This window comes from Oncorhynchus clarkii, chromosome 12 (assembly GCF_045791955.1).
Source record: "Oncorhynchus clarkii lewisi isolate Uvic-CL-2024 chromosome 12, UVic_Ocla_1.0, whole genome shotgun sequence".
Lineage (NCBI taxonomy): Eukaryota > Metazoa > Chordata > Actinopteri > Salmoniformes > Salmonidae > Oncorhynchus > Oncorhynchus clarkii.
In genome coordinates, this window is record NC_092158.1 from 29,196,978 (window position 1) to 29,211,663 (window position 14,686).

General features: G+C 42.1%; 1 protein-coding gene across 1 annotated transcript; it reads left to right on the forward strand.

The window, feature by feature from the left end:
- Positions 1–56: 56 nt before the first annotated feature.
- On the forward strand, positions 57–14,344 carry LOC139422994 (transgelin-2-like). The gene is made up of 5 exons (XM_071174530.1): positions 57–376; positions 12,878–13,065; positions 13,149–13,320; positions 13,537–13,639; positions 13,768–14,344. Exons 2-5 carry the CDS (start codon positions 12,886–12,888, stop codon positions 13,919–13,921), a joined length of 609 nt encoding a protein of 202 aa, XP_071030631.1. The 5' UTR covers positions 57–376; positions 12,878–12,885; the 3' UTR covers positions 13,922–14,344.
- The last annotated feature ends 342 nt before the right edge of the window (positions 14,345–14,686 follow it).

Consider the following 14,686-nt stretch of genomic DNA (forward strand, 5'->3'; position numbering starts at 1 on the left):
CCCAAATAAGGAGGTACACTAACAGGAGGATAAAGAGAGAAAGAAAAAAAGGGTGTGTCATAGAATGAAATAAGAAGACTAGAAGCTCTAGAAAAATCGAGAGGAAAAAAGCCCATATCCTTTTAAGGCTGTGGTTTCCTCCCTCCCCTTCTTTCCTTTCCTCTCCTCCCCTCTCTCTCTCACTTGCTTTTTCTCTTGTGGTGAAGTAATTTCAGAGAGCGTGTTTGTTCTTTTTAAGCTGGCACTCCCTGAGAGCAGACTCTGTACTCTGTTGTAAAGGGGAAGAGAGGAACTCTTTCACACCACCTCACAGAAACACAGGTCCGAAGCCACCTGAACTCATCTCAACAACTACAGCTGCTCCCAACTAAACACTGTAAGTACATGCCTGGCTACTTCTTAACACCTTTATCTCTGTCGGAGTGCACTCTGTTACTATCAGGCTCTACCTGTTATTCATACGGTTGAATTTCCAGTGCCAAGTTTTTCAAAAGTTATCTATCTGGAATTCGACCATCGTTTAGGATGAAACGTATAGAAATATAATTAATATAATGGACAAATCATTGACTTGAATGGGGACTCTCATTCTATTTATTTCTTTACACTTAATCCTATCCAATAATCGATCTGAATAGATACTTTCTGAAAAACTGTGCCCTGGTGAGTCAGACAGTGTCAAAATGGTGTCTAGTAGTTTCTCTGGCATGCCTGGAAAGTTGCTACTGACAGTGTTCTATTGTTTTGAAAAGTCTCTTTTAGGATAACATGGATGAGAGTGAGGGCGAAAAGGGTGTAGACAAATTGACATGGGGGATAACCTGACCTATTTTATATTCAGTCTCTTAATTACACACACACACAAAAACACACACACACTAAACACACACACACCTGCCCTCTCACACTCAGTCACTGCATGGCGTCTAACTAATTTATTAATTTCATAAAATGTTAAGAAGCCTCAATGAATGACGCTGTGGCTTTTAGGTTTTCCTAAAAGTCTCTCTGTAAGGCTCCGTTCTCTCTTCACTCTGCCCAGAGAGGCTCTATCAGATGGATCCTGTTCACTATCAGATCCTTCTTCTTATCAAGTCCTGCTCTCAGCGATCTCTCACACAAAAACTGGCTACACCCCTGTTTAAAACTGCTAGCTCCATGCAAGACAAATTCATTAAGTAATATAGGGGTACTTTCTTTCATCATGATGTATGTGCTGTGTCTTTGAGATGGAGATAGAGGTATCTCAACGTGCGGTCAGAGAGTGTTTTGTAATGCATGGTGCCTCCTCATTCCCTGTCCATCCTCTGGTATCAGTCTTCAGTGCAGCTATGGTGTCAAACTGTGTAGATGTGAGGGATTATGTGACCTATGCTGGTATGTCCAGGGGTCAATATAACAGTGGATGTTTCAGTGGACGCCCTGATAACTGTGACGTCACATTTACATGGACCATTTGCTTTCGGAACACTGCATGATGGATATTTTGTGAAGTAACCCCAGTAGCTATCACACGCTGTTTCACATCTCTGTAATAATGTAATCTGTAACAGTATAAAATTAGTAATGTATTAGTGAGGGCACAGAGCACATATTGGGTAATAGGAAGTCAAGATGACTTCACAGGCTGATTAAGGGAGATCTGGTCTGGACCTGTAGCAGCAGGCCTGATCCTCAGAAGAGCAGCTGTCGGGAGCCAACAGGTCTATCCTGCCCCACTCCTTCCCCTCCATGCACATCAAGCAGGTTCACTCCTATACATATCAGGGTTTTTGGATTGACAATCATTTGACATGTAAAAACAGATGTGCTAGCTAAGAAACTGAGATTAAAGTAGGCTTATTTTATAGAAATAGATAATGCCTCTTCCTAAACAGCAGGAAGCAGATTGTACAGTCAACTTTCCTACCAGTTCTTGACTATGGTGACATCATTTATCGGAATGCAGCAGCCACTACGCTTAAACCTTTGGATATCGTCTACCAAAGCGCCCTTTGCTTTATCACAGGTGACAGTTTTAATACGCATCACTGCCTCCTGTATCAAACAGTTGGCTGGTCCTCGTTGATGTCCCGTAGATCCCTTCACTACTCCCTTTTTGTTTACAAAGCTCTACTACACAAGCTTCCGACCTTCCTCACTTCACGGTTGAAATACAAAAATATGACATACCAAGGGATGGTTAACTGCCCCTAGGGCAGATTAGGACTTTAATGTTGAATGAAATTTAAGGAGAATTGCAACTGTTCGGATTGAATACAAATAATTGTATTTGAAGCTGAAGTGTTGATTCTGGAACTTGCAGTTTATTTTATTTGTATTCCTCAGCGCACCATTGTAAATGAGACCCTGGTCTCAGTGGGTTCCCCTGAATAAATACAAGCTTAACAAAACATTTAAAAACAATAGTAGACTATGCTTATCCCCCCTCCTCTCCTTCCTCTGTTCCATTCCTGGGGAAAAGGGCAGTAAACAGATCTATAAACTCTCAATCACACATGGATGTATTCAGGTTCTGTGACGCAGCACACAGACAGGTTTAACCTAAGTTTTTTCACAGTTTATCAAGCCTGTTAGACACTTGATATAAGGCTAGAGTGAGGTTGGGAAAGGTTAGTGTAATATATGTAGTGATCTTATGGCCCCTGTCCCTTGCTGACCCATAACAGTCCTCATATACCCAATCAAGAGCCTCCATGTTCAGATAAGGCCTGATCCAGCCAGTGATGTGCTCTGTACTGAGGGGGAGATTCTCTCTGGGCATGCTAACACAGTGCTTGGAGGCAGATCCTCAGATTATAAAACAGCCCTTCAGATTGGTTAGAGCAAAATCTGGTATTTATGATGGTATTTACAAGGGTTGTTGTTACAAACTGTTTCTGGTTGTGACATAGAGGAGAGAGGGGGGTAAGTTGAGCCATTTTTTTACATTCAGCATCACTCCTTCAAGGGAAATATAGTATTTTTTTCTAACCAAGATATCTACATATATTTCAGGATGTTGTGTAGCCCTGGAAATAATGAGAATTCATGTAAACATTACAATTTTGAAAACATAGTTTGTCCCCAAAAACGGGTCACTTGGCACAACTTACACCGGTATGGGGTAAGTTAAACTGCAGGACAGGGTAAGTTAAGTTGAACCGCAGGACAGGGTAAGTTATGCCGCTTACAAATTTCTGTACTGAATTAAATATTATCGCTACCTTTTTAAAACCATGTATATCTTTATTTCCCAAAGACAATTCAACTCAATCCCAATCGCTTTTTTGTCTGTTTATCATTTTAAGCATATTTTAACACAGGCTTAACACCTAACAAACACTTTGTACTTTTTAAAACACTTTTCAAATAGGCTAAATCAAATCAAATCAAATGAATTTATATAACCCTTCGTACATCAGCTGATATCTCAAAGTGCTGTACAGAAACCCAGCCTAAAACCCCAAACAGCAAGCAATGCAGGTGTAGAAGCACGGTGGCTAGGAAAAACTCCCATTAAAGGACAAAACCTAGGAAGAAACCTAGAGAGGAACCAGGCTATGAGGGGTGGCCAGTCCTCTTCTGGCTGTGCCGGGTGGAGATTATAACAGAACATGGCCAAGATGTTCAAATGTTCATAAATGACCAGCATGGTCAAATAATAATAATCACAGTAGTTGTCGAGGGTGCAGCAAGTCAGCACCTCAGGAGTAAATGTCAGTTGGCTTTTCATAGCCGATCATTAAGAGTATCTGTACCACTCCTGCTGTCTCTAGAGAGTTGAAAACAGCAAGTCTGGGACAGGTAGCACGTCCGGTGAACAGGTCAGGATTCCATAGCCGCAGGCAGAACAGTTGAAACTGGAGCAGCAGCATGGCCAGGTGGACTGGGGACAGCAAGGAGTCATCATGCCAGGTAGTCCTGAGGCATGATCCTAGGGCTCAGGTCCTCCGAGAGAGAGAAAGAAAGAGAGAAAGAGAATTAGAGAGAGCATACTTAAATTCACACAGGACACCGGATAAGACAGGAGAAGTACTCCAGATATAACAAACTGACCCTAGCCCCCCGACACATAAACTACTGCAGCATAAATACTGGAGGCTGAGACAGGAGGGGTCAGGAGACACTGTGGCCCCATCCGATGATACCCCCAGACAGGGCCAAACAGGAAGGATATAACCCCACCCACTTTGCCAAAGCACAGCCCCCACACCACTAGAGGGATATATTCAACCACCAACTTACCATCATGAAACAAGGCCGAGTATAGCCCACAAAGATCTCCGCCACAGCACAAGCCAAGGGGGGGCGCCAACCCAGACAGGAAGATCACATCAGTGACTCAACCCACTCAAGTGACACCCCCTCCTAGGGATGGCATGAAAGAGCACCAGTAAGCCAGGGTAGCCTAGTGGTTAGAGCGTTGGACTAGTAACCGAAAGGTTGCAAGTTTATATCCCCGAGCTGACAAGGTACACATCTGTTGTTCTGCCCCTGAACAGGGGGCAGTTCCTAGGCCGTCATTGAAAATAAGAATTTGTTCTTAACTGACTTGCCTAGTTAAATAAAGGTTCAAGTTTTAAAAAACTCAGCCCCTGTAATAGGGAGAGAGGCAGAGAATCCCAGTGGAACCGGCCAGGCAGAAACAGCATGGGCGGTTTGTCTCTCCAGAGACTTTCTGTTCACCTGCACACTCCTGGGCCAGACTACACTCAATCATATGACCCACTGAAGAGATGAGTCTTCAATAAAGACTTAAAGGTTGAGACTGAGTCTGTGTCTCTCACATGGGTAGGCAGACCATTCCATAACAATTTAGCTCTATAGGAGAAAGCCCTGCCTCCAGCTGTTTGCTGAGAAATTCTAGGGACAATTAGGAGGCCTGTGTCTTGTGACCGTAGCGTACGTCGAGGTATGTACGGCAGGACCAAATCAGAGAGGTAGTTAGGAGCAAGCCCATGTAATGCTTTGTAGCAAGCCCATGAAATGCTTTGTAGGTTAGCAGTAACACCTTGAAATCCGCCCTTGCCTTGACAGGAAGCCAGTGGCTTCCACTGGAGTAATATGATCAATTTTTTTGGTTCTAGTCAAGATTCTAGCAGCCGTATTTAGCACTAGCTGAAGTTTATTTAGTGCTTTATCCGGGTAGCCGGAAAGTAGAGCATTGCAGTAGTCTAACCTAGAAGTAACAAAAATAAATGTTTCTGCATTATTTTCGGACAAAAAGTTTCTGATTTTTGCAATGTTACGTAGATGGAAAAAAGCTGTCCTTGAAACAGTCTTGATATGTTCGTCAAAAGAGAGATCGGGGTCCAGAGTAACGCCGAGGTCCTTCACTTTATTTGAGACGACTGTACAACCATTAAGATTAATTGTCAGATTCAACAGAAGATCTCTTTATTTCTTGGGACCTAGAACAAGCATCCTTGTTTTGTCCGAGTTTAAAAGTAGAAAGTTTGCCACCATCCACTTCCTTATGTCTGAAACACAGACTTCTAGCGAGGGCAATTTTGGGGCTTCACCATGTTTCATTGAAATGTACAGCTGTGTGTCAGTGAAAGTTAACATTATGTTTTCAAATGACATCCCCAAGAGGTAAAATATATAGTGAAAACAATAGTGGTCCTAAAACGGAACCTTGAGGAACAATTTATAGTTGATTTGTCAGAGGACAAACCATTCACAGAGACAAACTGATATCTTTCCGACAGTTAATATCTAAACCAGGCGAGAACTTGTCCGTGTAGACCAATTTGGGTTTCCAATCTCTCCAAAAGAATGTGGTGATCGATGGTATCAAAAGCAGCACTAAGCTCTAGGAGCACGAGGACAGATGCAGAGCCTCGGTCTGATGCCATTAAAAGGTTAAAAGGCTAGGCCCTGTTGTTACCTCATATCACAGCGATAATGCCTTGCATTGCAACTGGGAAGAAAACACTTACATTTGATCAAATTGCCATTGGCTCAACCATTGCTCAACTTATCCCAAGGCAAACATTTTGACTATATTAACCCATACAGCTATAAGGATGCACATTCATTCTAGGTTTAGTACCTCATATTGAAGCTTATAGAGACCCCAACTGATATATTGAACAATCTTAAAATGATCTACTTTGGTTTAGATACAAGCATCATGAAACCTTTTAGCATAATAAATTCATTTGACTTGAAAATCAGGTTTTTTGGACTTAACTTGCTTTTTCCATGTGGTTTCTTAGTTCACAGACTCCATGAAATGATGACCTCTTCCTAAATATTTGGTCAAATTATTAATTTTGTGTTTAATTTCCTAGAAACACGGGTGGCTCAACTTACCTCTTTGGCTCAACTTACCCCACTCTCCCCTACAATAACTTGGCTGGTAGATAGAGAACAACAGGTCCCTCCGCCACATTCCATATAACATATGTAGTAAGAACCGTAGTCTGCTCTGCTGTGGGTGAGGAAAGATACTGACATGGAACTATGATGTATTACAGTAGCTCTAATAGCTCTGGTCTAGGAGTCATTAACTACTGGATGACAGTTGATGTATTAGGTTTAGGAAGTAAAGCTTTCTCCGTGTTAGAGCTGAACAACATAAACAAGTGCTAACAACTGACACAAACATAGCAGTGCACGCAACCATGCATATTGAGAAACATTGACAAAAACCCTCTGAGAAAGAATTGAAATACGTGTTGCTGGGCCAAAACAGAATTATAACACAATGGATCGCAAAAATACTATGCAAGCATGGCAAATCTGAATCTCCATCTTGGATTCTATTCTAGACACAATCTGTTTGTGTGTGTGTGTGTCGCACGCGCAAGGTTGGGAAGTAACTGATTACATGTAATCTGATGACTTTTTAAATGTAATCAGTTACGTAACGTTACCAGCTAAATTATTGTAATCCAACACGAGACTTTTGAAAAACTCGATCATTATTACTTCTTGGATTACTTCTCGATTCAGAAAGGATGTTTGTGAAAAAATACATTGAGACCTTTCTATTTTCTCAATGACATTCAATGGCTTTTTTTTCTTTTTATGTTTATCTTTATTTAACTAGGCAAGTCAGTTAAGAACAAATTCTTATTTACAGTGATGGCCTACCAAAAGGCAAAAGGCCTCCTGAGGGGACGGGGGGCTATGATTATTAAAAATAAATACAATGTAAATATAGGACAAAACACACATCACAATAAGAGAGACAACACTACATAAAGAGAGACCTAAGACAACAACATAGCAAGGCAGCAACATATGACAACACAGCATGGTAGCAACATAACAACAACATGGTAGCACACAACATGGTAGCAGCACAAAAGTGTACAAACATTATTGGGCACAGACAACAGCACAAAGGGCAAGAAGGTAGAGACAACAATACATCACACAAAGCAGCCATAACCGTCAGTAAGAGTGTTCATGGTTGAGTCTTTGAATGAAGAGATGGAGATAAAACTGTCCAGTTTGAGTGTTTTTTGCAGCTCGTTCCTGTCACTAGCTGCAGTGAACTGAAAAGAGGAGCGACCCAGGGATATGTGTACTTTGGGGACCTTTAACAGAATGTGACTGTTGTATGTGGAGAATGAGGGCTGCAGTAGATATCTCAGAGAGGGGGGAGTGAGGCCTAAGAGGGTTTTATAAATAAGCATCAACCAGTGGGTCTTGCAACGGGTATACAGAGATGACCAGTTTACAGAGGAGTATAGAGTGCAGTGATGTGTCCTATAAGGAGCATTGGTGGCAAATCTGATGGCTGAATGGTAAAGAACATCTAGCCGCTCGAGAGCACCATTACCTGCCAATCTATAAATGATGTCTTCGTAATCTAGCTTGGGTAGGATGGTCATCTGAATCAGGGTTAGTTTGGCAGCTGGGGTGAAAGAGGAGCGATTACGATAGAGAAAACCAAGTCGAGATTTAACTTTAGCCTGCAGCTTTGATACGTGCTGAGAGAAGGACAGTGCACCGTATGGCCATACTCCCAAGTACTTGTATGAGGTGACTACCTCAAGCTCTAAACCCTCAGAGGTAGTAATCACACCTGTGGGATGAAGGACATTCTTCTTACCAAACCACATTACCTTTGTTTTGGAGGTGTTCAGAACAAGGTTAAGAGTAGAGAAAGCTTGTTGGACACTAAGAAAGCTTTGTTGTAGAGCATTTAACACAAAATCTGAGGAGGGGCCAGCTGAGTATAAGAGTGTATCATCTGCATATAAATGGATGAGAGAGCTTCCTACTGCCTGAGCTATGTTGTTGATGTAAATTGAGAAGAGCGTGGGGATTGAGACTTGGGGTACTCCCTTGGTGACAGGCAGTGGCTGAGACAGCAGATTTTCTGACTTTATACACTGCACTCTTTGAGAGAGGTAGTTAGAAAACCAGCCCAAAGACCTCTTAGAGACACCAATACTCCTTAGCCGACCCACAAGAATGGAATGGTCTACCGTATCAAAAGCTTTGGCCAAGTAAATAAAAATAGCAGCACAATATTGCTTAGAATCAAGGGCAATGGTGACATCATTGGTGACCTTGGTGACCTTTAAGGTTGCAATGGTGACCTTTAAGGTTGCAGTGACACATTCATAACCTAAGCGGAAACCAGATTGCATACCCGAGAGAATACTATAGAGATCAAGAAAGCCAGACAGTTGATTATTGACAGGTTTTTCCAACACTTTTGACAAACAGGGCAAAATAGAAATAGGCCCAAAACAGTTAGGATCAGCTTAAACTCCCCTTTTAAATAAAGGACGAACCGTGGCTGCTTTCCAAGCAATGGGAACCTCCCCAGAAAGGAGAGACAGGCTTGGCAATGTTAGGGGCAGCAACCTTAAAGTAGAAAGGGTTTTTTGGGGTCAGGTTTAAGGAGCTCCTTTCGCACCTCGGACTCAGTGACTGCCTGCAGGGAGAAACTTTGCAGCGGGGCTGGGGGAAAAGAGGGAGAAGCATCGGGGATAGTCACATTAGAAGGGGTGGGAGATGAGGAAATGTTGGACGGGCAGGGAGACATGGCTGAGTCAAATAGGAATCCTGACTTAATGAAGTGGTGATTAAAGAGCTCAGCCATGTGCTTCTTGTCAGTAACAACCACATCCTAAACATTAAGAGACATGGGCAGCTGTGAGGAAGAAGGTTTATTCTCCTGGTCTTTAACCGTTTTCCAGAATGTCTTGCGGTTAGACCCACAGAGAGAGAACTGCTCCTTAAATTAACTAACTTTGGCCTTCTGGATAGCCTGAGTGCACTTATTTCTAATTTACCTGAACGATAGCCAGTCAACCTGAGTATGTGTGTGCCGAGCCTTTCGTCAAATGCAATTCCTGAGGTGGAGTGTAACTGCAAGATCATGGTCGAACCAGGGGTTGAATCTGTTTTTAATTCTAATTTTATTTGTGGGGGCGTGTTTGTTAACAATACCACTGAAAATATAAAAAAAGAAGGTCCAAGCATCTTCCTTTTTATCTTCTTCTAATGCCTCTTAAGGGGAAAGTAACTGGAAGTAATCAGATTACGTTACTGAGTTTTGGTAATCCAAAAATTACATTAGAGATTACAACACAGACATTGACGCATGTACACAAGCAATGCCTCCACCTCCTTTCCAAACACATTACTATTGAAATAGCATGAATCAATGTGGATTTTTAACTGATACCTGAATGTAGACTTTTGAGTCACGCGTAAAGAGAGAGGAGCATGTTGCTGTTAATTCTAGCTCCTACTTATAATATTTTATCTTACTCACCATGCAGCAACATGGTATTTGGTATTTTATTAGTATCCCCATTAGCTGTTGCAAAAGCAGCAGCTACTTTTCCTGGGGTCCACACAAAACATAAAAAATAATACAGAATGACATAATACAGAACATCAATAGACAAGAACAGCTCAAGGACAGAACTACATAAAAAAATGTAAAGGCACAAGTAGATATCAACGCATACACACAAACTATCTAGGTCAAAAAGGGGAGAGGCGTTGTGCCGCGAGGTGTTGCTTTATCAGTTTTTTTTAACCGGATTGACTGTTTATTTGAGCAATATGACATGGAAGGAAGTTCCATGCAATAAGGGCTCTATATAATACTGTAAGTTTTCTTGAATTTGTTCTGGATTTGGGGACTGTGAAAGACCCCTAGTGGCATGTCTGGCGGGACCAGTGTGTGTGTCAGAGCTGTGTGTAAGTTGACTATGCAAACAATTTGGGATTTTCAACACAGGGTTTTTATTATAAAAAGTAGAAGTGATGCAGTCAGTCTCTCCTCAACTCTTATCCAAGAGAGACTGGCATGCAAAGTATTTATGTCAGCCCTCTGATTACAATTAAGAGCAAAACTTGCCGCTCTGTTCTGGGCCAGTTGCGGCTTAACTCTTTCCTTGCAGCACTGGACCACACGACTGGACAACAATCAAGATCAGACAAAACTAGAGCCTGCAGAACTTACTTTTTGGAGTGTGGTGTCAAAAAAGCAGAGCATCTCTTTATTACGGCCAGACTTCTCCCCATCTTTACAACCATTGAATCTGTATTTTTTGACCATGACAGTTTACAAGCTAAGGTAATGCCAAGTAATTTAGTTTCCTCAACTTGTTCAACAACCACACCATTCATTACCAGATTCAGCTGAGGTCTAGAACCCAAGGAATCATTTGTACCAAATACAATGCTCTTAGTTTTAGAGAAATTCAGGACCAGTTTATTACTGGCCACCCATTCAAAAACAGACTGCATTTCTTTGTTAAGGGTTTCAGTGACTTCATTAGCTGTGGTTGCTGATGCGTATATGGTTGAATCATCAGCATACATGGACACACATGCTTTGTTTAATGCCAGTGGCAGGTCATTGGTCAAAATAAGAGTAGAAGGCCTAGAGAGCTGCCCTGAGGTACACCACACTTTACATGTTTGAAATTAGAAAAGCTTCCATTAAAGAAAACCCTCTGAGTTCTATCAGATTACCATATTGTGGATTCAGAGCTGAGGTTGAAAAACCACAACACGTTTTTTCAACAACCGGTTATGGTCAATAATATCAAAGGCTGCACTGAAATCTAACAGTACAGCTCCCACAATCTTATTATCATTTTCTTTTCAACCAATAATCAGTCATTTGTGTCAGTGCGGTACATGTTGAGTGGCGTCTGAGCAATGTCCTGTTAGGGGGAAATATTCACTATGCCACACTTTGACTCATACAGTAAGATCATAAGGTCATTTTGGATGTATACATTTCTCCCAACAATCTCATCTAGCTAGCATAATTCCCTGTGCATTTACTTACATTGCATATTATACATTGGGCCATATGGTTTTCCACTTGCAGGGGACTTTGATGGGCTCTAATACACAGAAGAGTGTGAGCAGGTCTGTGAAAGTTTACTCTAACAGCTACCTCAGTGAGAAAGGAAGGACGTGACAGAGGAGAGCCAGCTGGGAGGACTATGCCAAACAGGATGTAGACAGCAGAGTGTGGCTGTGGCGGAGGACAGGAAGCAGCTAGAAGTAAATGAGAGCAGCAGGCTCATAGAGAGATGACATCAACCTTTGACCCCCAGCTCTGAGAGGTTCTGTGATAGTTATGGTTCAAGATCGCAGCAGAGGTGTTGAGACTTTTTGATTATACTGTGCAAGAATTGGGTCTAAATCTGAAGTCTCCATCTGGTGGTCCATTTGTCCATTTGCATGCTCTGATCTACATGTGCCCCCCTGGCAGTGGTGGAAAAAATACTAAATTGTCATGCTTGAGCAAAAGTAAATACTACTTGAGTAAAAGTCTAAAAGTATTTGGTTTTAAATATACATAAGTACAAAAGTAAAAGTATAAATAATTTCAATTTTCTCATATTATGCAAACCAAACAGTTTAACGGATAGCCAGGGGCACACTCCAACACTCAGACATAATTTACAAACAAAGCATTTGTGTTTAGTGAGTCCGCCAGATCAGAGCCAGTAGCAATGACCAGTGATGTTCTCTTGATAAGTGTGTGAATTGGACCATTTTCCTGTCAAAATGTAACGAGTACTTTTGGGTGTCAGGGAAAATGTATGGAGTAAGAAGTGCATTGTTTTATTTATTAAACCATTATTTAACTAGGCTGGGGTGGTGTAGTGCTGGGGTGGTGTAGTGGGGGAGGGAAGTGGTGTCTAGTGTTCTATTTTACTTACTTAAACGAACAGGAGTAATGAAGAGAATTTCATATACGTAGGCTATGACTGGCCTCACACTCCAGTATAGCAGGTGGCGGTGAATTCACCTTAAAAGTTGGATGTGATCCGCCTAACCCAATTACAAAGAAGAAAAGATCAGAATTGAGCTGCCTGAGTAAACACCGCCCAACGGTTCTAAGTTTACTTATACATCTCAAACCTCTACAGTAAATTGTGTTTATGTGGGGTGTATTCATTAAGTCAATTATGTTGCAAAACGTTTCTTAAACAGAAGCAAATTGAACTAAACTGGGCGGGACCTACCTGAATTTGTCCATTAGAAACTCTTGGACTAATGATCACACCCGTGTTTAATTGTTTCTCTTAGCCAAACTCTAATTATGTGGCTAATTGACAGCTGATTTTTAACCCTGGTAATTAGGTCTCCTGACATTTTAAATAGGTGTGCCCAAATATTTGTCAGTAGGATGTCTTTTAACCTAGGTGAGCCACAGTTTTAAGTTGCCAATGTAGTTATGGATAAAATAAATATGATGCCTTTGAATTTTTTAAAATTTTTATATTTGTTTTTAAAGTCTTAAGGGTTAAGCCAGCTCTTTCACTGTTTTCTATACTTTGGTTAGCTTCTATGTAACTTAAATGTATAGATGGTCAATACAATATGCAACAGAACAAACCAATGTTTTCTTGCCTTATCTGAAACGATATCACTCTCCCTGTAGGAACAGCAATGGCAAACAAAGGTCCCTCCTACGGTCTGAGCCGTGAGGTACAGAGTAAAATCGATAAAAAGTATGACCAGGATCTGGAAGAGAGGTTGACTGAGTGGATCATTGCCCAGTGTGGCGTTGGAGTGGGCCAACCTGAGGCAGGCAAGACCGGCTGGCAGAACTGGCTCAAGGACGGATGTGTGAGTGCCTGTGTGACTGGGAGACAAAATCTAAGACAGTCTTGCACAGGTAGTACATTTCTCACACCTCTCGCTCTCTTCAGGTGCTGTGTGAACTGATCAACAGCTTGTCCAGTGGGAACAAGCCCATCAGGAAGATCCAGAGCTCAGGCATGGCCTTCAAACAGATGGAGCAAATCTCACAATTCCTCAATGCGGCTGAGAAGTATGGTATCACCAAGACTGACATGTTCCAGACAGTTGACCTCTGGGAGGGTACGTCCAGCCAGCTGCGATCAGCTGTGCGCGCGCACACACACCACTTCTCGGCTCGGCTCAACTAGCATGCTATACAGATGGATATGTTTAAAAATGTTATTGTTACTTAGTCACCCTGTCTAGTCATGAATGCTACATTCACTGTTCTGCTATACAGTAGCTGAACTTATTAAACATATCTGATGTGCAGTACTGTGTATTAATTGTCTGTAGGGAAAGACCTGGCTGCTGTCCAGAGGACCCTGATGACCCTGGGAAGTCTGGCTGTCACCAGGGACGATGGGACTTACCGCGGCGACCCCAACTGGTTCCATAAGTAAGTTGGCGCCTCTGTCCTTTTCTCTGTAGAAACAGTACTGTTACAGAGTTTGTAGTTCTGCATACTCCCATTTAGGTAAAGGGTAACATTTGATTAAAATGATGGACATGACTTTGTCTGTGCAGGAAGTCAGTGGAGAACAAACGCGAGTTCTCAGAGGACCAGCTGAATGAGGGAAGGAGTGTCATCGGCCTGCAGATGGGCACCAACAAGGGGGCATCTCAGGCTGGCATGACAGGATACGGGCGACCTAGGCAGATCCTGAACAACAACCCCTAAAACATGACAACGCTCAGTCACCCTACACCTGAGTACGCTCCCTTTCTCAGCCAATCACTTTAGACTGAAACGCTATGTCTTAACTTGAACAAACAGGAGTGACCTGAACTTCCAAGACCGAACTGGACCAAAGAACTCCTACTCACTGCACAGATGCACACAATCATAACGAAACATGGTGACCAAAGTCTGTACAATCATGTTTTGTTCAAAATGTTGAACAATGGACACGGTGACATAGCAATGGGAAACGGTCCATTTAGATACTGCTTAAACTGCACTCCGTTTGGTAATACGTTGGGAAAAGATGTTGCCAGAATATGCTGCGATAATGGGAAAGATGCAGTAAGATGTCCTTTCCAGAGCTCAGTATTTTTGTATATTATATATTGATTATGAAATAAAGTTCAGTTTAATTTTAAATTCTGTGTTTAATGTCTTATTGATATTGAGTGCCAGTATAAGGTTAGTTTTAACAGGCAGGGACAGAACAAGAAACCTCCCGAGGGATCCAGTGGAGGTGTGACACCTCTCTCGCCTGCCAACGGTTTGTTCAGCTTGAGTGCCCACTGAACTGCTCAATATGAGGTTAGGCAGTAACTGGCTGGGGGGGACAATAGCTATGAGGAGACTTCTAGGGTGAGATGTAGGAGTGTGATAGTGCTCTCACCACTGTGGTACAGTGTCTGGAATCAGAACATTTACCTGAAAAGGTCTGCTCACACCAGGGAGAGGTATCACTTTTCATTCTTAGATGGCATACAG